Consider the following 19,906-nt stretch of genomic DNA (forward strand, 5'->3'; position numbering starts at 1 on the left):
TTGGTTTACTCAGATCCGTTGAGAGAGAGATATTTGCCGTTTTTACTGTGTCTTTCATATTACCACAGGTTTTTCCCTCGTTTTGTACTGCACCGGTGCAGGCGACCAGGGTACCACTGCTGAGGGCAAATGCAGTGCAAAATAGTCACAGCATGAGCAAGCAAAATAGCAGAGATGCTAAAGAGACAACTGCAAAGTATCCAAAGGAGGAAGTTCATCGAGGCAGTAGATCAGTGCTTGATACAATATTTAATAACTCTGTGAATTTTGAGTGAAAAGGCAGCTGGGACAAATGTTAGAAGGATGTTTTACATAATGGCAGCTACAAAGATTTCAACAACCAAAAAGAATGACAACCAAAGGGAAAAAAAACCACTCATGAGCTACTTTCTGGAAAGATTGAGGAACAAATGCAACACAGAAGAGAAGTCTTCTGCCCTCCAGGGCCTTTGTGCACCCTTATTATTCCCCCTCCTGGCCTGTACAGCATTGCTCAAAAACCTGTGTGGAAAGCTTTTGGAAAAACATTGACACCAGTCTTTGTTTGAATCAGCTGGAAAAAATGTACTTTCCAAAACATTTGGAAAGGCACAAAAATGACCTAAAGAAACCCTTGGAGGTTGTCCTGGGCTCAGGGCTCGGACAGATTTATTCCTTCAGATTTAGCTGCAGTGCTTTAACATGTGCCTCCAAACCGTACACTTTCACCCCACTGACTTGAGTATATTTGGGCTTCTTGCTGAGCTGCTCAGCCCATTAGACTGGCTGGAGTGGGAGGTGTAGAATGCCAGGGCCAGGCTTCTCCTTCTTCAGCCCTGGAGAGGACCAAGTGAGGTGCTGGGAGGCTGTGTGCAGCCCACATCGGGTGAGCAATTTGGCTGCCCCTGCTGAACCTTACAAACAGATGAGCTCATTACCAAGGAAAGTCCCTTCTGGAAGCAGCAAAAGCAAAAACTGTCAGCTTTGTGCCATGTGCTTTGGAAAATCCCTTCCAGTGCTCCACTCATCATGAACTCCATCCCAGACAAGCTGAATGTCTTATCTGGCTGTGCCTCAGCCCAGGCTTTTGATGCCAGCCCCATCTGTGGCAGTGATGTGTCAGAAGAGAAACAGGACATGTAGCTTCCTCAGTATGACTTCCAGCACTGGCTGCTGGGTCTTTGAGAGGGCTGTGGGCACCAGAAACACCAGGGCCTCCACAGGGGCTGAGAAGAGTTGGTTTGTTTATTACAGTGAAATAAATACTGGGGAGAGAAGGAAGAAACAGGACCCACGGGGGGTTGCACAGGTTGGGGTGCTCCCACTGCTTGTATTTGTCTTCTCCATCTTCTCTCCTTTCTGCTCCTGCCAACTCTTGCCACAGCTCCCCAGCCCCTTCCCGCTCCCTCCAGTGATTGCCCATGCTCTTGGTGGGACCAGCAGCAGGAGCCGTGGTAGCAGCAGCAGGTGCCCCAAGGACTCTGACACCTTTGCCTCTCTTGTCCCCTCTAACACTGCCAGCTCAGTGTCTCTTCTCACTCACTTTGCTCCAGTGTTGATTTTTCAATTTTTGAAGATTTTGGGCTTTGACTGTCAGGGCAATGAACAGGCAAATGCATCTCACATCAAAAGGCTCCAGCTGTGCTGGGCGAGCTGCTGCGCTGCAGGACTGGGGAGGATGAGCGTGGTGTGTTTCTCTGCACGTGGGTTTGCCAGGCTGCAGCCACAAGGTGACCTTCACATGGTGGGTCAGGGACAGCTGCCCTCGACCATGTGAGACTGCGTGTCATAGAGGAGCGGTCACCCTTGGTCAGACCAAATGTCCAGCTGACCCCATGGCTTGTCCCTGCCAGCAGCAGATGCCATGAGAGGAGGGTGAGGACAGACCCATTGCAGCACTTCCCCAACCTCTCCTCCCCACCTCTGGGGACCCAAGGTACCTCCTGGGCCAGATTTAATGTTTCTTTAGGCAATAGATTTTAAATTATTTTCCTTTAAATGATTTTTTCCTGCCACATTTTGAAGCTGTGGCCAGATCCGACAGCCTCCGGTGGCAGAGCTCCACTGTGTAACTACATTCTGTGTGAAAGCACATCTCCATTTTGAAGCTGCTGCTTCCTGCTTTTTCTCCATGCCTCCAAGGTGTTGGCTGGGAAAAGGCGCTGAACAGTCATGGACTATTTGCCGTCCCCTGGCCTCCTCTATCACCTCTTCCTTCAGCTGGGCTGAAAAAACCTGCCTTTTTTCCTGATATTGCAACCACTCTATACCTTCAACTACCCCTGCACCCACCCCTGCCCCTTCTCCTCCTTGCTGAGGGTGAGGGGGAGCAGAGCATCATGCGGGAGCCCAGCTGCAGGCACGCTGTGGCTCTCCGTAGTGCTATGATGAGCACTGGGGAAGAAAATCGTCCCCGAGCGGCTTCCCCGCAGGCATGGCATGGCATGGCATGGCATGGCATGGCAAACCCCAGCGCAAGTGAGCCAGGGGGTACCTGCTGCCACTTGCCCAGGGTGTTGGGCAGGAGATTACTATGGATGCATTTCATGGTAACAGCTCTGAGCTGCTGGGTGCCCTTGTGCCAGTAAAGCAATGCAGGACAGGAGCCTGGCACACACACAGCCTGAAGTAGGACACTATGGGTTCAAAATAATGTAATTCCATAAAGCTTTCTGGCTTTATGGGTCAGGCTCCCACACCTCCCTGTTGGTGCAGAGGCTGAGAGCCCGTACCTGTCCCAGGCTGGCGCCTCCGGCTGCCCGCAGTAACCCACCGGTGCCGGATTGCCACCAGGCCGTGATGGCCGCTAGTGCCAGGCCAGGGGAAATGCTCACACCTTATCCCAAAGCCCTTTGTGCAGTCACTGTCAGTGCTGCGATGCATTTTTTTTTTCAGTGCCCTTTTCTTCTCCATACAGCCAGTAACTTAGAAGCGCACAAGATATTTTTAGACCTAACTTCAAAGTGCTTCAGGTCTGCAATTGGGTGACTCAGCTGCCAGTGCTATTTACTTTACTTTTACATTCGAACTGGGTGATTACAGACCTGAATGGCTATTTAGAGACCATATTTCCTTGTCATGCTGTCATATAGTTTACACATGGCATTGTCCGTAAAGAAGTGCTTTGCACACCCAGGCACATGTCTAAAGGTTTTCCAAAGCAGGTGGTGAATAAAGCCCTGGGCTGTCACACCTCTTTCCTCTGTCTGCTTGTAAATCCACCTTCCTGTGCCCTTCGTAACACTGCCTTATTTCAAGATGGTCTGGCAAACTCTGCCAGGAATGCTCCCCAAGATGACAGCTCACAAAGGATTGCTGCAGGATTTGGGTCACGGCTGGAGCGTAAGGTGGCATTTTCTCCCTAATGAAAGCCTCTCTCACAGCTTTTTTCTTTCAGAGGAAGAAATCTCCACAGCTCACAGAGCCATTTGTGCTGATTTAATGATGCTCAAGACATTTATCCTGGGGAAGGGTTCTGCCTGAGCTCCCTGTTTACTTCAAGCCCACTTATTTATAACATCCTTTCTTCTAGTTCTTGAATCCTTCACCTGCACGAACATCTCCTTTAGATCATCTTTACTGAATACAGTTAAGTGTAGCTCATGGGGTTATTGAATTACAGGCATGAACTTACCAAAATGAGATAAATCACTCACATATTAGCCTCTCTCTATTAAACACATTTCACCCTGAGGCATTTTTCCATAAAACAGATACTATATATCAAGCATTTGAATACTTGAAGTAGCTAACACAGGCTTCTCCCAGCAAGAAGGCACACGATGGGAATGCAGCAGCACTCTCTGAAGGAAGCTTTACTGCCTAAAATATTTATTAGAAATAACATCCTCTGTGTGAGGCTTGAGCGGTAAGAGCTTGAGTTGGAGTTAGAGCTACATTTGCTCCTATCGGATTCTCTTTCACGTGGTGCAGTACTAAACGGCGATGTGTGCCAGCCATTGTGAGGTACCGCGCTGCAGCAAGTCACCTCCGGTCCCCAACACCTGTCTCTGCCCAGACCCTGGCACGGGAGGAGCAATGCCCTCCCTGGGGCCACTTACCGACGTGCCCCTGCCAGGCACCAGCTTTGCCCCCACAAATCACGAGGTGTGAGAGATATTTTTGTCTTTGTGAGATATTTGAGCTTGATTTGGCAGGGGGCAGCACTGGGAAACGGGGATGCCATCTGGGGATGCGAAGGGGACTCGGCTGCATGCTCAGCCCCCAGCACGGTGGGGAGCAGCAGGTCCTGGTGCTGCCCAGCCCCAAACAGTGCCACCTCCTCACCTGCCCCGCAGCATCCTTGGACTCAAGCACCTCCAGAGTATCTCCAGACCACTCTAGCTACTTCTCATTCTGGCACTCATTTTAACTTCTCTTACCATGGCCTCACCTTTGGTATTTTCACAGGCTGCACCTTATCCACATATTTCCTTCCTTGCCTTGTGGTTTGACACATCTTGGGTTTGTATTTTTTTCTCTCGTGCATCACCCTGCCCAAATCGGAAGCCTGAGGGGGTTTGGTGATGGTTTACTTGGGGGATCCTGCTCCCGAACTGCATCTACTGACTCCAAACCATTTATGCTATGAGGTCACTGGCTGAGCTTCAGCCCGAGGTCCGTGAGGTGAAGGCACAAAATGTCTTCTTGACACTTCACTGGGGGTGTGCAGAATCTCTCCTGCAAATGTTGGCCTTCTGCAGGGAAAGCGATGCAAAATGACCTTCCCTTTTGTGCATTTCTGTCCAGGTACAGAACTTGAGGGGAACCATCAGTGGCCTCTGGCATTGCTCCTGCAATTAGAGAAGAGGGCTGACGTTTTCAGATTGTTGTTCAGCCAGCTGAAAAATGGCCAAAATCCCTGCAGAAATCCTCTTTTGCTAAATGCTCCTATTTTCTATTATTTTCACTAGAGCCAAGGTTTGAATTATTTTCAGATAAAAAGATTCACTGAAATACACGGAAGGGAAAAAAAAAATACATATATACAGTAATTTGCCCTGATACATCACCATGAAGATTAGTAACCTTTCAGGAACAGGCACATTCACTGGAACACTGCTGGATCCTTGCTCCTTATACACAGGATTTTGTTCTGAATAGCTCTTGGATATTAATTAAAATTTTATAAATAATTAGCATAATCAATATTTTAAATCCTGACATTGTTAAGGATTGCACAAGGATTGTTAAGGATCAACACAGGTGTATTTGTAACCTCAGGGAGCATAAATGACCCTATTTAAATACTGCTATTAAGTAAGTTGCCTCCCTTGAGGAAAATAATTTTTACAATCAATTAATTAGGTTTACAGCCAGTGAAAATGGTTTTCATTGTGGATGTTTAACTTTTTTTCCTGGAAATGCCTTTAATTAAGGAACAAACTGTAAATTTGGTAACAGTGATGACATCTATATATGATATTTATTGTTCTCTGTCCACCAAAGGGGTTTTCCTGCCCCATTTTGCAATGTTCTGCAAAAGACTGTGGTGAAAACAAAAGCTGCACCGCCTCTTCTCCTGCCTGTGCCTCTGCACCCTTCAGAACACCCCTCAAATGCACTAAACCCCACGAGCAGCACTTCTGGCTGCAGCACCCCTGGGCCATACACAGCCGCTGCCCGTGGGCACACGTGTACAACATGCTGAAAACAAAGCAGGGTGGGAGCTCCCCTTTCATGGCCTTTTTGTTCAAACTGCAGGTTTATGACACGTTATACCACTTTGTTTTCCAAACCCAGATTCCAGCTTGGACTTTCTCCCTTCCTTTGAGGTATGTGCATGTTGCTGCTTTACAGACACCATGGGTTACTTCATTAAAAGACAAACCTCTGTGATACCATTTCTTCTCATTCCCAGTGAATTGGATTTCATACTTACAAATTTCTGTTAAAAAAACCCAAATAGACAAATATGACAGACAATCTTTCATGCCTGCTTTTTATGTTGACCCATTTTCACTGTTTTCTCTCCTGGTGGAAGCTAAAATCACTCTTGGAGCCATCTCCCACTCTGCAATATTTAAACCAAAATCGTCCATCTCATGCAAACATGAATCAGCTCGCAGTTTGTCAGAGCAGCAGTTTGGCACCAGTATCACCAGTTTCCCCAGTGACTGCATCTCACTGTAGGCTCCTTTGGGGTGCTGCACTCATCAGAATTTGCCAGGCAAGGGCACAGCAATAAATCTCTGTGGGGGCTGGGAACGGGATTGCAGCTCCCGGCAAACACTTAACTTCAAGCAACACACCAGGTGCTCTGTAAGGTGACTGTCAGGTGGTCTCCTCCTTTAATCCCCCTTTGGACAATTTGATCTGCGTTTGAGCATCCATGTGCTCTTCAACTTTTCAGTTGGGGAAAAGGTTTTCTGGCAGATTGGCCCTTCTGACAGTGGGTCCCCGCAGCAGCATTTTGAGCCATCACCATCCCATTGAGCCCCAGGGTGCAGATCAGCCAGTGTGACTGACCAGCACCTCCCCATCTGCGGCTGCTACCTTTCCTCCTCCCCTCAGACCCCACCAGCAATGCCGGTGCCTCCCAGGGAGCTGGAGAAGCGTGTGATTGCAAATGACAGCCTCACCTCTTCACCCACGGAGCGAGGGTTGGATGAGATCTGATCAAACAGCTGCTCATGGGCCCCAGGCGCCGACTGCCCGTCGCTCAGGAGGCACAGGCTGCTCTCTGCGTCAGAAGCCCCGGCGGTGCTCTCCCAGCAGAGCCTCCAAGGCGACTGGGGAGGGATTTTCATATCAGCTGGTTTCATCCGGCATGCAAATAAATTGCATGGATATCTTATATACCTGCATGGCTGGTGGTAGTGGAACACGTACTAGGAGCTTATATAGGGATTTCTAAGTTCCTGGGCTGGGACATCATATCCTGCTCACATTTTCCTGCTCTTCTGAAGGTAAGATGGGGCAGAGAGCCAGAGGAAAGCCTGAAGCCTGTGCACAGAGGACTTCAGGAGTACCCAAGCTGTGTATGAGCTGTCTGCACTGACACGAGCACACCTCAAAGCACACAGCCACCACGGTCATCATTCCTGGCAACCAAATGCAGAATTTATCCCCAAAGAATCCTCCTCCATAGCTTTCTGGGTATCTCCATGTTCTGATCTACAGGAGCACACAGCTGAAGTAGATGTGAAGCACGCCAAACAATTTATTCTATTGTCTTCCCTACCCAGTTAAAGGGAACAACTCACTAAGGTAGAGCTTGGTTGGTGTAGGAAGCCTTAGAGTTCCCTGCATATATTTGAGAAACACTATAAACAGCAAAAGAATTTTAATTTAAAAAGTTGATCAGTAAGAATAGCTCTATATACACCCTGCCAGCATCTTGTGGGAAGACCAGCCAGTGAATACTAAAGGTGACCCTGCATAAACTGGAAGCACAACTGTAGGACATGGTCAGATTTCGGCACAGTGACTTGGAGAAGGAACGACAGGGTAAGACAATACCTCTTTGCCTTCTCATACAGCTCCTTTGGGAAAAGCGTTAACAGGCCTTTCATAAGCATCTGCTCAGGGCTTTTCAACTCTCATCTCAGCACTCCTGTAGGCACTCTCCTTAGACAAATCCCTACTTCATCTCCATCCCTTCCTCAGTCAGCTGGATGCATTTCTTATGTACCTGGTGGGGTGGCAGAGAGGCTGCTGCTCCTCAGACATTGTGGGTGAAGCACTATACAAATCCAAAGCTCCCACAAATATTAAGCAAGGGCTTGCTCCAAGCACATGGTAGCTTTCCCACATCCCAGGCTAAGGAACCAAAAGCGCATGCTGTAAAGGCTATCCTTGGTGTTTCTGTGGGCATGGGGTTATGTGCCAAGATGTGCTGCGCTGCTTAAATAACAAGCACTCCTGCACTAGTCCTTCCTCCATCTCCCCTGGCTCAGTACCAGTACGTACTCACTACCCAGCCCACCCAACTAGGACCAAAAATGCAAAGCGATCGTTAAACTCAGTGTGAAGGCCAATAAGACACCCCAATCCTATCAGGCTGAAAAGTACTCTTCAGTATTTTGTGACATGGGAGCTTTCAGAACAGTGATGGAGCTTGTCCAGATTCCCATCCTGGGTTGGATCCGGTGTGCATCACCCCAGGGCAATGGCTTCTTTAACGTCAGTGCTGGTGCCAAGCTCTGCAGCACAGGATCCCTTTAACTGAAGACAGTCCTCTGGAGACAGCTCCCTTCTGCCATTGCTGAAGCCAACTGCCAGAATAAAGCCTGCTTAAAATCCTCGAGGAGTGGTGAAACTTATTGCAAGAGTCCTGGTGAAAGAAGCAGCTTTGTTTCTGTTTTGCTTTCAAAGGGTAAGCACCTTTAACTCTCCTGCTGCTAGAGCTGTTCGTACGTCCCATCATTGAGATGACTGACATACTATTTCACAAAGTGTTCTTTATCCATAGCTGTGACAAGCAAATTACACTGAATTAAGCTCATCTACCTTGGTCTCAAGGGACGCTGGCTATTAAACTGTCTCAGAACTGGCATCCTGAAGCACTGTCACCACTCAGCCTACAGGAAGATGCTGAGACAGCTGTGCTACCCAACAAAAAAGGGATGCTCTAGTCAGGGCTGTAGCTAAAATAGTGTGCAAGGAGCACCACATTACTCAGTCCTTCTGCAGAAAATAGGCGCAACTTACAATGATAATGTTTAGTCCAAATGGCAGGTCTGCAACTTCACTACTGGCTCCAAGCAATAATCTATGCCTTTCCTTTCTGATCCACAATAACCAATATAAGATCCTGCAGGCTCCATCCCACTGGGTGGCAAACTGCCTAACTGTGCCCATAAAATCATCAAAGCCACCATACATGAAAGGTGGAGATCACAGCTCGCCTTTTAGTGAAGTCAGGATGGCCTTGGGGGAGATGCAAGAGGAGCTGCTTATTGTTCAAAGAGCAATTTTAGAAAGAAACCGATGGACACTGGGGAACAGCACAAATAATTTCTTTGCATAAAATCACTTGCAACTGACTCCAACCCTTGTTCTCACTAACTGCTACCTCTGTTGGGGTCTGAATGGACAAGAGACATATAAGGTGAAAACGATAGGAACAGCTTCCAAGATCATTTTTGACAGAGCTTCACATGACATGGCTAACTCCTGCATGCTTCACTCACACTCCACTCATGCTTTGCTGTTGTCTTCTCATTTCAGTTGGCAAAGGAGAGTTGACACCACTTCCTATAAAATAACATCCTAATGATCGAAGATAGAACATCCTAATGATCAGTCTCACAGAAATGTGCTGCTCCACACCGTGGGGAAAGCTTTGTGCAAAGCTACCATGGGTGCCGTAGCCAATGAGACACCTGGGACTTGGGCTGCTGATGGCCCTCAGCAAAGAAACACAGAGGAACTTGCTCTTTCCTTTTGGAGGAGCCCATCTAGCACAAATGAGATGCCAGGGACTGCGATAATGGTTGAACAGTCAATGGCACATACATGCCACCTGCATCAAGTATCTCCCCTGAGAAAGCAAAGCATGGAAAGATAAAGCCCATAAAAATTAAGCACTGTGCACAGAAAGTGAAAAGGAATTTGGAGAGACATGTTTGCTCACTCTGCTCCCACCCAGGCCTATCCCCCTAAGCTGCCTGAGGGGTTGGCCACCCACAGGTGAATCACCCCAGACCCAGATGAGATACTGCCCAGCAGTGGCTTCAGAATGAAGGAAAAGGAAGCTGAAAGAAAACCTGAACTAAAACTGGCCTGTCCCTCAGCTGGGCAGTGTTCGGGCACTGCCACAGGCAATTCAGTGAGTTCATTTTCCAATTTATATATACACACAGGAAAGGATGGGATAGAACCGGTCTCCTATTTCCTCCTGCAGACTGCTCCTCCCACCACTAGATGCTGAAACTCTCTTTAAAAGCGGTCATTGCAAAAATTATTTATTTCTTCACAAAGAAGCTGCGTCCTTATCAGATATGATAAATTCAGAGCTGCCACAAGCTAGGCTTGCCGGGAGTGCCAAGGTGAAAGCGCAATAGCATATTTATCCTCACGATCAAGTTAAGATTGTAGTCCATTTTCAACATAAGCCTACTCCAGAAAAACAATTTGTTCTTTAATCAGAGCAACAAAGACAGGCTCCCAGGCTCTCACTATTTGAAACAGACTCAGATTGGTCCAGATAATTGTTGGTGAAAAACGAAAAGCTTTGAAGTTCTTGAATCTCGTGACAAAGGCTGAGCTAGGAGAGGAAAGAGGCATCACGGCTCACACGCCGGCTGCTGCATGCCGAGCTGCCATCTCCCTCACAGAAATTTGCAACTCCGCTATTAAATGTTCTCAAAGGGGCTTTCTTCTTCCTCCCTTTTCTGTAACCCTCACATAAAAAGCCCCCCAGACCAGAACGGGGACAGGGTTAACTTTTTTTTTTGTTTAAACAGTTCAGGGAAGTAATTTAGAGCCTTGCCCTCAGTATTCCTAAAACCAGTATTAAAAAAACCTTCTTTAATGCAGAAGATCATTTATAGTTGTCATGAATATGACAAGATTAACCTTATCTGCAATAGAAATATACCCCATCTTGAAGGTATCAGAGATTATACCAAGCAATGAAAAAACCTTTTTTTTCCACAGTTCTAGAGAAAGAAACCTCAAATTCCTTGTCCAAAATGACCAGCAAAAAGACACCAGAACAAGTCAAATATTAAGATTTTACTTCCCTGTAGGCTTTAAGTTTGTTCAGGTAATGTTCAATATGTCAACTAAAAAATGGAGTAAGAATGAATTAAATTAGTGTAGCAAACTACTGAGAACTAAATGTAGAGTATAATTTAGTTTTATTATGATTAGTCGATAAGCTGCATCTTCATCTCAAATACCTTCTTAACAGGAAAATTAAATTCAAGTGCAAACTAATGACAAGAGGCCTTTTTGTCAGTTGGACCCATTCCCCTTTGCAAAGATGAAATTCAAGCCAGGCTGCTACTTTTAAACAAAGCATTGGAGACATCACAATATACTGCTATCAAATAAGGTTTGCATTAATATGATATTAACTATTATGCATTAATATGAATATGCATCAATAAGAAAGCAAAAAAATCCAGGACAATAGTATTTTAGCCAAAGAAAAGTTACTCTTGTCACCATTTTGGTACCTGGTAAGAGTCTAGAGATACTAAACAGGCAATTTCAACACCTATATATAATTTAAGGAAAGGACGAAAGAGGCTTGAATTTGAAAAACAAATCAAAAAGCAGTTTACGGCACTCCCACCTACATATTTATCTTTATTCCAGAAACTGAGGAAAGCCAGATTTTGACAACACTGATGTCAAAATGAAGAGAGTATCACACAGTGTTACTAAAGCAGCATAAACTGTCCTCAGCTTTTTTCTTTAAAGTCTCCTGAGTACTTAAACATCTACGCTACTCACATAATTTCATCTTCACCTCAAACATGCTTTGCATTTTGGGCTGGCTACCGATTTGGTTCTTCTCTTGCCCCCCATCAGCAGCTCAGTGCATTTGAATGGATCGCACTAGTTGATATTCACACTACATGAAACACTTGTAGAAAAAAATCCTGCATATATTGCATATATTTATGTCATAAAATCATGGAGTGGCATTAGATACCAAGATAAGAATGAGTTACAGAAACCTTAGAAGAACTATTCAGACAGGAATGTCTCTAGGTTTTGTAGATGAAAAGAAGCTGTCTGATCTCTGAAATGTAGCTAGTAATAAACCCACATTCAGTGCACCTCCAGCTGATCAGCTACATGTACGCAACAGGGGTAATGACATTTTACGAAGGCACTGTATTTTCTTCTGTTATTTCAAAAGAAAAATCCTTCTCAGCAGTTAATGGAAGCCTGCCCACTTGCAAGAAAAATTGCTGTCAGATACTGTTTCTCAGGACACAACCAGATATAGATGTATGATGGGGGAGAGTGGTGTTGTTGCTGATAAAAAGGAATACAGGCAAAGGCCATATGCAGATTTATGAAAAATAAATTTATTACATAACACCTTGTTTTAACAATGTTCGATTTTTTTTTTATTCAGAATACTTGTGTCATTCATGTAAAATAGTTTGATACAGTACATTGTATGTAAGTTTTTTCCTCATAAATTCTAAGGCTCTCCTAACACCTTGATCCTCTGCTGTAGGAATGGCACCCCTAAACAACGTGCGAACATTTAAAAAAATAATTAACTGAACAAAATTTAAAATACACTACACCAAGCTGGTTCTCAAAAATCAAGATGAAATATCTGAATGGATGCCGCACCTTTTTAGGAAATATCATTCATGCTTTTTTAATCCCAAAGCATGCTCACAAATCATTAACACCAACAGGAAAAAAAATAAAACACTGTCTATGACAATCATTTTAGTTTGTTTGCTGAACCAAACATGTTTATATCAATGACAACATACTTATTTTACTATCAAATAGCAGCTTTAATACCAGTCAAGTCATAGATTTAAAAACAAAACCAAAAACTTATGTTGGAAATTAATCTTTGGGACATTTGTAATGGTCGGAAAAAAATGCAAATGTTTTCATGTTCTTAAAAAAAAAATCTCCTTGTAGCAACCATGTCGGCCATAAAACATTGATCTAGGTGAAAAATGAACCAACCCACAAAAGTCACTAAAAATAAACGTCTATCAAAATTGTCTCAATCGGAGTCACGGTTAGTTTGCTTTTTTGCCATGGTAACATATACTGTATGCTTCAAGTACCAGTTCAAAGATGTTGTGTACTATTGGTCAGATAAAGTTGTTACATCAAGAGAATTCACCACATACGACAACAAAAATGCTTGCCCCTAGCACATTTCACAGCTTCAACTGCTACAGACTGTCACTGAAAAAAATGCATCGGTCAGTCTGAACCATGTCAAGTAAACTATGGAAGTAGCATATCCACAACACAAACTGTGCTAGCACTTTCTTTTCAAGTCTAACCCCAAAAACAGGTACAATCTGGGAGCCACTACTCCGCTCTGTGGAAGGGGGTGGATCGTGGCGATCGGACAGGTTGGAGGTGTGGTTTTACAGTACATTCTCGTGGCCCAAGCCGGGTTCCAGGCAGGCAGCTGTGCGGCCAGTCCTGCAGCATTAGCAACAGTGCATCGACGTTATTGGGATGCAGCTCAGTACCGATGTGTCTGATGCGAGTACTGTGGAGGCTGCTGGGAGGTAGTTGAATATCCCATGCTGCTCTGTGGCTGTGATGTGCTTGGTCCGGGGTTGGGGTAGGCAGCATGGGGGTTGGAACGCTGCAGAGGGGTAAAAGCAGAGGAAATGCAATCCTTTGTAACAGACAGTTAGCAAGACAGTTTCACCTACTGATTTATTTCTTCAAGCACCAAGCACGCACAGTCTCAAAGCAGCTGCACTTCCAGGCTTTTTTTGACTTACTCTGATTACAGCAAGTGCAGGTCTGAACATCAGGAATACCAGATTAGAAAGTGACAGTTACCACCCTTCAGTTATCCATTCTCGTTACCTCCTGTGAATCTACACCCATCACAGCCAAACCTCCAGCCAACCCTCCAGATGACTACGGTACACCTGCATGTCACACAAGGCCACCATCACTCATGGCAGTGGTATCCTCCACCTGCTCTCTTCCCCTGACCAAAAGGTATGTTGGGGTGGAGGTCCAAACGGTGCATCTTACTGCTGATGAGTCAGTTTGCATTATTCTGGAGATTTTCCTATACAAAGGATATGCTTGTCACCCTTTTGTGTGACCTAGGAACAAAGGCTGGGAGCTCTGTGATTATTTAGGCTAAAGTGTCATCTAGCAGCAGCCTTAAAAATACCTGAAGGAACGTTAAAGACAACAGCCACACATTTCTCAGTGGAACCAGACATCTCAGGGGGAAATGGTCATAAATTGTGGCTTAGGAGGTTCCAGTTAGACATTAGGGGAAAAAAAAAATTTAAAAATATCACTAAGAGACCAGTATAGCACTAGAAGAACCTGCCCAGAGAAGCTGTGAAGTCTCCATCTATGAAGGTTTTTAAGACTCAGCTAAACAAAGCCATGGCTGAGCAGATTTGGCATGAAGCAGGACTGTTGCTAAAGTGGGAGACTGAGCTAGACGGTCTCCAGAGGCCCCTTTCATCCAGCATTTCTACCATTATTTATTAAGTGGAGCATTCATCATTGCAAGAAGCTCTAGGCAAACCAGCAACTGCTTACTTCAATTTTAACCTAAAAAAGTTAGTTATTTACACATCATGCGTTATACAGGAAAAAAGGACTGCACATGAGATCTTCAATCTAAGCATATGACCACTTAGTAGCATTTAACATTCTGTTAAATTAACACAATTTCAGTACATTACTGTGCTGTTTTACATTTATGTTAAAGTCTACACACAGAGAAATTTTGCAGCATTTAGAAACTGCTGTGTAACTTCTGAACTCTTGATATCACAAGATGTATCAGGATTGTTAGAAAAAGCTGCTTCAAGTAAAGGTCTGGAAACTTCTCTAAGGTGAATATTCCAGGACTAAGGTATTGCTACTGAGACCTGAATATGCAAAACTATGGTGAATCAACATCCTGAAAAAGTAAAATATTAAAATAGCTTTACAGATTTTGTAAGTTGCAACATAAATAATAAGTAAAACTCCATTTTTTCCTGCCGTTCAGCATTTAGAACAGAAGCTATAATCGGGATGCTGAGATGACAGCAGAAATGAAAAGGCAAACTCCACCTGTTAACATATGCTCACGGGACTGAGCTAATTCTCTAGGGGTGGATAGCGCAAAGGGGAAGAAATGGCTTGACTGGCACTTAATGCCAGCGGGAACAAACCAGCACTACTGAACTGCACCGTTAACCCAGGGACTGAACTTTTGTGACGTTTGCCTTCAGTCTTGAGAGAGGGACTAAGTCACTTTGTCAACAGAAGTGTCACAGCTCTGGGTCACCCTTCTCCATGTAATAAATACAGGACGTACTTCAGAGAGCAAACATATTCTTTTTGCCCAAGCATGGCTCCTGTATATAGGAAACTATCACAAGCTTAACCATTTAAAAAAATGACCATTCATGTCAGTTGTTTGTAAACACACTTTCTGCATCCTGACTTCTAAAACAGATCTTACTTTAAGATGAAGGCAATTAAAAGTCATCAGATTCTTTCATGACACCCAGCATAATTATCCAATAAATACCATTAAGCACCAAGAGGGTTATCACAAGCAAAAGCTCAGAATAGTGGAATCACTCCAGCCTGTTTCATCACATTACATTTGGAAGTGTCACACTGCAGACTTGAATGAGAAGGCAAGGAAGTCTGTGTGCCATGTAACTACTATTTTTATGCACGGCAGAAAAGGATCCAAGGTCAACTTGCTCTGCAGAGAGTAATTTGACTTCTGAGTGGATGGAGAAACTGTCTTAGTGTGCCTTGCCCAGGAGATGGCAATCCTTCTTCACAAGCTTTATACGGGGAATTTGAGCAAATTAAATGAAGAACAAAGGAATAGGTGTTTGATTAAAACAGAGGGCTGTATTGTAATATTTGTTTGCTGTCTCCTCAAGTTGCAGGATCAGAAACAAAAAACGTGAGGAATTTTTTTCAGGGAGACCTGAAACCACCAACAGGCAACTTTTAACTGCTTCTGTTCTAGTGCCAGCAAGTTCAGGTCTCCTCCCTTTGACTACCATGTCTTCCAGATACTTTAATTGGAACAAATCTACCCACTGCCTTGTCGCAAGACTGGGGATGGAGGGGGGAGATTTTTTTTTTTTTTTTTTTAAACCAGGTGTTTTGCCTCCTAGGGCGATAGCAAAAAGATTAGTCAGGAGCAGTCAAGTTACGAATAAGAGCTCCTGAGATAGCAAATTAGCAGTTGCCACTATCTCAAGGCAAAACTACTCTGAAATTACATTTGTTGAGAAGGACTGCCTCCAGCTATAATCCTGGGATAGATATCTGAGAGCACAAAAGTTTTGATGAGCATGAGCTGAAAACAAAACGTCAACTCCTACCAAGGCAATTCGAGTCTTCTGACTTCTCAACTAGCAAACCTCAGCTCTTGCTCACCAAAGTGGAAGCTGAAGTTTGTTCAAAATGCCAAGCTGCAGCAGCAAAATGAGGTGAAAGGCGTGTAAATAGGACATGTAAATGGTGCTCCCTGACACAGGACATGCAACCTCTGCATCAATCTCCTCAGCTATGTGACTCAACATAAGATTAAGAAGGAAGATTAAGAGACTTACAGCTGCATTTGCCTTTTTCAAAATACATGCACAAGTGGTAGAAAGAGCCAGCTAAAAGGCCAAAATAGCAACCGACTGCAGCTTGACAAATTGAAAGGGATAAAGCTCCTGTAAGAGTGCTCGGGGACGTGTAATCCAACTAAAAGACAGACAATGTTTATACTTAGAGGCACCCACACTGCAGCAGTGTAGTTAAGGCTGACCGCTGTTTCACAAGTTTCAAACAGCTCTAAAAATTTACATCATTCAAGGAGAATAACTTGAAAACTGATATGCTCTTGATGTCCCGGAATAAGCTGAGCAAAGGCACTTGGGGACTATATGAAGGGTCTCAATACAGCTCCTGAAAATACCTTGCTTTACATTTTTTAGTACTTTTGAGTTTTGCCCAATGCTGGAAATATACAGATTTATATAAGGATAAGGGTAATGCACCCAGACAGCCTTTGAAAATATCTGGTACTCTCAGGAGCAAACTCTGAAATACAAGATTTCAAAGCCCACTGGTGTTTATGGAGAAACAGTATCAAACTGTGAAAAGTAGGTTGGCAGCAGCAGTTTTACTGAAACCATTCTTTAACTCTCTCTAAGTTTTGCTACAGAATATAAGCATAGCTAAGTGGCTTTCCAATATTAGGGTCTCAGATTTAGATATTAATCTTTAACTGAAAACACGGACAGTAATTTCTGACTTCTCCATCTTTTTATTTCATCCAAGACTCTCTTCCAATTGGCCTTCTGTGCTATACATTCCATGTGAACCAGTATTTATCAGTTCCTGCAGGCTAATGTTTCCACCAGCATGCCTCCTCTTGAAACCTTCTATTCCCTAGGCTTTGAAAACCTGCCACCTCTCTAACTGCTCCTGTGCATATCATTTGAAGACTTTCTTGCTCCTCTTTTGTATTTCTTAGCTTGCATTAACTAAAGGCTCTGTCCTTAACTCTCTTCTCCCCAGTCTCCAGGAATAACCTCACTCAAACCCACAAATTCAGGTATCATCCCCCAGGGTGACTTACAGATACTCTTCTGCTCCAGACTCTTCCGATTTCCTAATGTCTGACCACAATCTCAAATGCAGGAAGGCTAGAACACAGTTTTCAAGTCTTCCTTGAGCTTTTCCTACACTCCTCAACTTCCTCACTCACTTGTTCACCAACTCACCTGCCTCTTCAGATCTGTAATACTGGGCTTACTCAACCTGGAATCTCCCTTGCCCTAAAAACAGACATTATGACAGCATCATGTCAGGTCTTTCTGTTTGTCATCCAAAATACTGCTTCCCCATCCATTTGCCCAACTAAAACTCTTGCTCAGATTCTTATCTCACAGCTTGTTTACTGCAATATTCTTTGCCTCCTACCATTACAGGCTTGTTCAAATAAGGAATGGTATTTTTAGGTGATACAGAGCGCAGCACGCCAGGCTCCTGGTCGACAATCAGCATTCCCTAATATGAAGATAATAAATTAGTAACTGTAATAATCTCTGATCCTAATTTCCTTACTGCTAACCTAAAGAGCATCAGCATATCAATTTACAGGCAAACCATCAACTAAATGCATCTGAAAAACCATCTGAAAGATGCCAAAAAATACCAGTCAATACAGTGACATTTAAAAAAATTATTTTTAGCTAAAACTGCTGTAAACATGAGAACCAAATACACAATATATGAATAAAACAAATACCTGATAGTCTGAGGTCATAATAAGTCCACCTGAGGTAGTGGTAGGAGGAACAACTCTCACTTTTTTCAGTGGGGGTCCCTGTGTGTGACTGTTGTCTTGGTTCCCTGGATGACCAGTTCCATTAGTATGGTTATTGCCCTGCTGCTGCTGCTGGTTCTTCTCAATTGTTTAAACACAAAGAAAAATTTCAACTCAAAAGCAGTACGTGAAATAACATGAAAACAGGAAATAGTGTGAAAGCCAGTGAAGCATGATGACACTGTTCTTCCAGTACTTACTTTGTCTCCTTTATCATCTGGTTCTTCTTCTGTTAAAAATTCTCGTTTTGGGTAAGGGATTTGACAACCTGCAAAAACACTGCCCCCCAAAAAAGTCTATTTATCACTGTATTAGAACAGAAGGGTTAGACCTGTAACATTCATAGTTCACCCATGCTAGTTTCAAGTTGCCTGAGCCACAGCCTAATACTTGTAACTAATGAAGAAGTTTCCCCTGTCTTACTTTCATCATATTCTAAAACTTAGTAAACCTATTCACATTTATTTTTAATCTTCAGTTGCCTCTTATACAATCATGTAACTCCTAAGAGTTTTCAGTTTCTGGTAACTGGACCAAACTGGTGGCTGGAAAGGTACACCATCTGTTAGATATCTGCAAGGGCACAAAGAGCTATCTTAATCCAGCTATTGTGTAATTCACAATCTCAGGACTAACTAAAAATACTCCTGGAAACTCCACTAACTTTTAATAAAACCACCTGGAGCAAAGTTTAAAAATAACTAGAAATTTCATCTGTCAATTCATATCTCGCGTGAATTTGCTACTGCTAGTGCAAGCTAATATTTACCTGTCTTTAATCAGTAGAATGTATTTATCATAAAGTCTCTGTACACCTGTTAGCATTACTCATTGTGTATTCGCATTAAAATGCCACCCTAAAGTTGAGAAAAAAGCCACCACTGTCCTAAAAGCATTTTCTGCAGAAGTGAATCATGCACATGACAACATTAAATCACAGAGACAGCTCTTATAAATAAACCAGTAGGTTTTAGTGAAATAATTTCATTTTTAATTAATTGCTTATAAATATACATACCATATTTTATAAATTCTTCCCTAGATAATGGTAGAGAATCATACAGAGGATGCACTAATAGCTTTCCTAAAAAGGTGTACAAGCATGCTCTCTGGCTAGTCTTTTGGGAGGGAGGCTTAATTTTTAATGAAATCATTCACTGTCCCTAAATTTTCTTCCTTTTGTAAATCTCTCTGTACAAACAGAAAAGAGGAGTGTCTACAGAAAATGGATTTAAATTGTTAAGGATGACAGCGCAGAAACATAGAGTTAACTTCCCCCACCCACTGAATTTACAACAAAGGCTAAGACAGAAAAATGTAAACTAATTAGAGTGTGTCATCTGGCATTCTGGAGCAGAGAAGTGGACCTGCGGGCACTTAGCAGTTGTCTACAAAGATCTGTAGCATGCATAATCAACCTGTCAGTGAATAACAAGATTAGTTCTGCAACTAATAGGATCAAAGTTCCATAAAGCAAGAGATTAATAAGAATGCTACTTAATTTTAAAAACCACAAATGGCATTTTAGTGGTTATAGCTTTCTTCGGTTGTTAGACAGCAAGTGTTTAGCTTAAACATATTTACAGCAGAGAGAAAGCAGACATTTCTAAAGCATCTCTGGATGTACTGATAGGTTCATAAACCGACCACTTACTCGGATGTGGGAAGAGGATCTTCTAAGAAATAGGGATCCTGCATAGCCTGTTCTGAGGTAATTCTCTTTATTGGATCCATAGTGAGCAATTTCTGAAGCTGCAAAAATAAAAGATAAAAAGCTCTGCATTACCAAAACTGCTAAGAGAAACTTCACTGTTTTATTCCTCAAAGAAAAGCTGATACAAATGTGTCCGAATTCAAAACCCTAACCATAAATGGCATAATCACATTCTTCTATCTTGTTAAAATAGTAACTTCATTTCCCATTGA

At 43.4% G+C, this 19,906-nt stretch overlaps 1 protein-coding gene across 15 annotated transcripts in view; it reads right to left on the reverse strand.

Moving 5' to 3' along the window:
* Positions 1-11,947: 11,947 nt before the first annotated feature.
* CDK8 (cyclin dependent kinase 8) overlaps positions 11,948-19,906 on the reverse strand; it is a 90,545-nt gene continuing 82,586 nt past the window's right edge. For 13 of the 15 annotated variants that reach the window (XM_074815965.1, XM_074815956.1, XM_074815968.1 and 10 more), the window contains 4 exons: positions 19,635-19,732; positions 18,181-18,259; positions 17,903-18,061; positions 11,948-13,243 (listed from right to left, as the gene is read on the reverse strand). In XM_074815965.1, coding sequence (XP_074672066.1) covers positions 13,118-13,243; positions 17,903-18,061; positions 18,181-18,259; positions 19,635-19,732 — 462 coding nt within the window. In that variant the 3' untranslated portion in view covers positions 11,948-13,117. The remainder of the gene's footprint in view (positions 13,244-17,902; positions 18,062-18,180; positions 18,260-19,634; positions 19,733-19,906) is intronic. The other 2 variants (XM_074815957.1, XM_074815966.1) reach the window with 2 other exon arrangements.

This window comes from Strix aluco, chromosome 2 (assembly GCF_031877795.1).
Source record: "Strix aluco isolate bStrAlu1 chromosome 2, bStrAlu1.hap1, whole genome shotgun sequence".
Classification (NCBI taxonomy): Eukaryota; Metazoa; Chordata; class Aves; order Strigiformes; family Strigidae; genus Strix; species Strix aluco.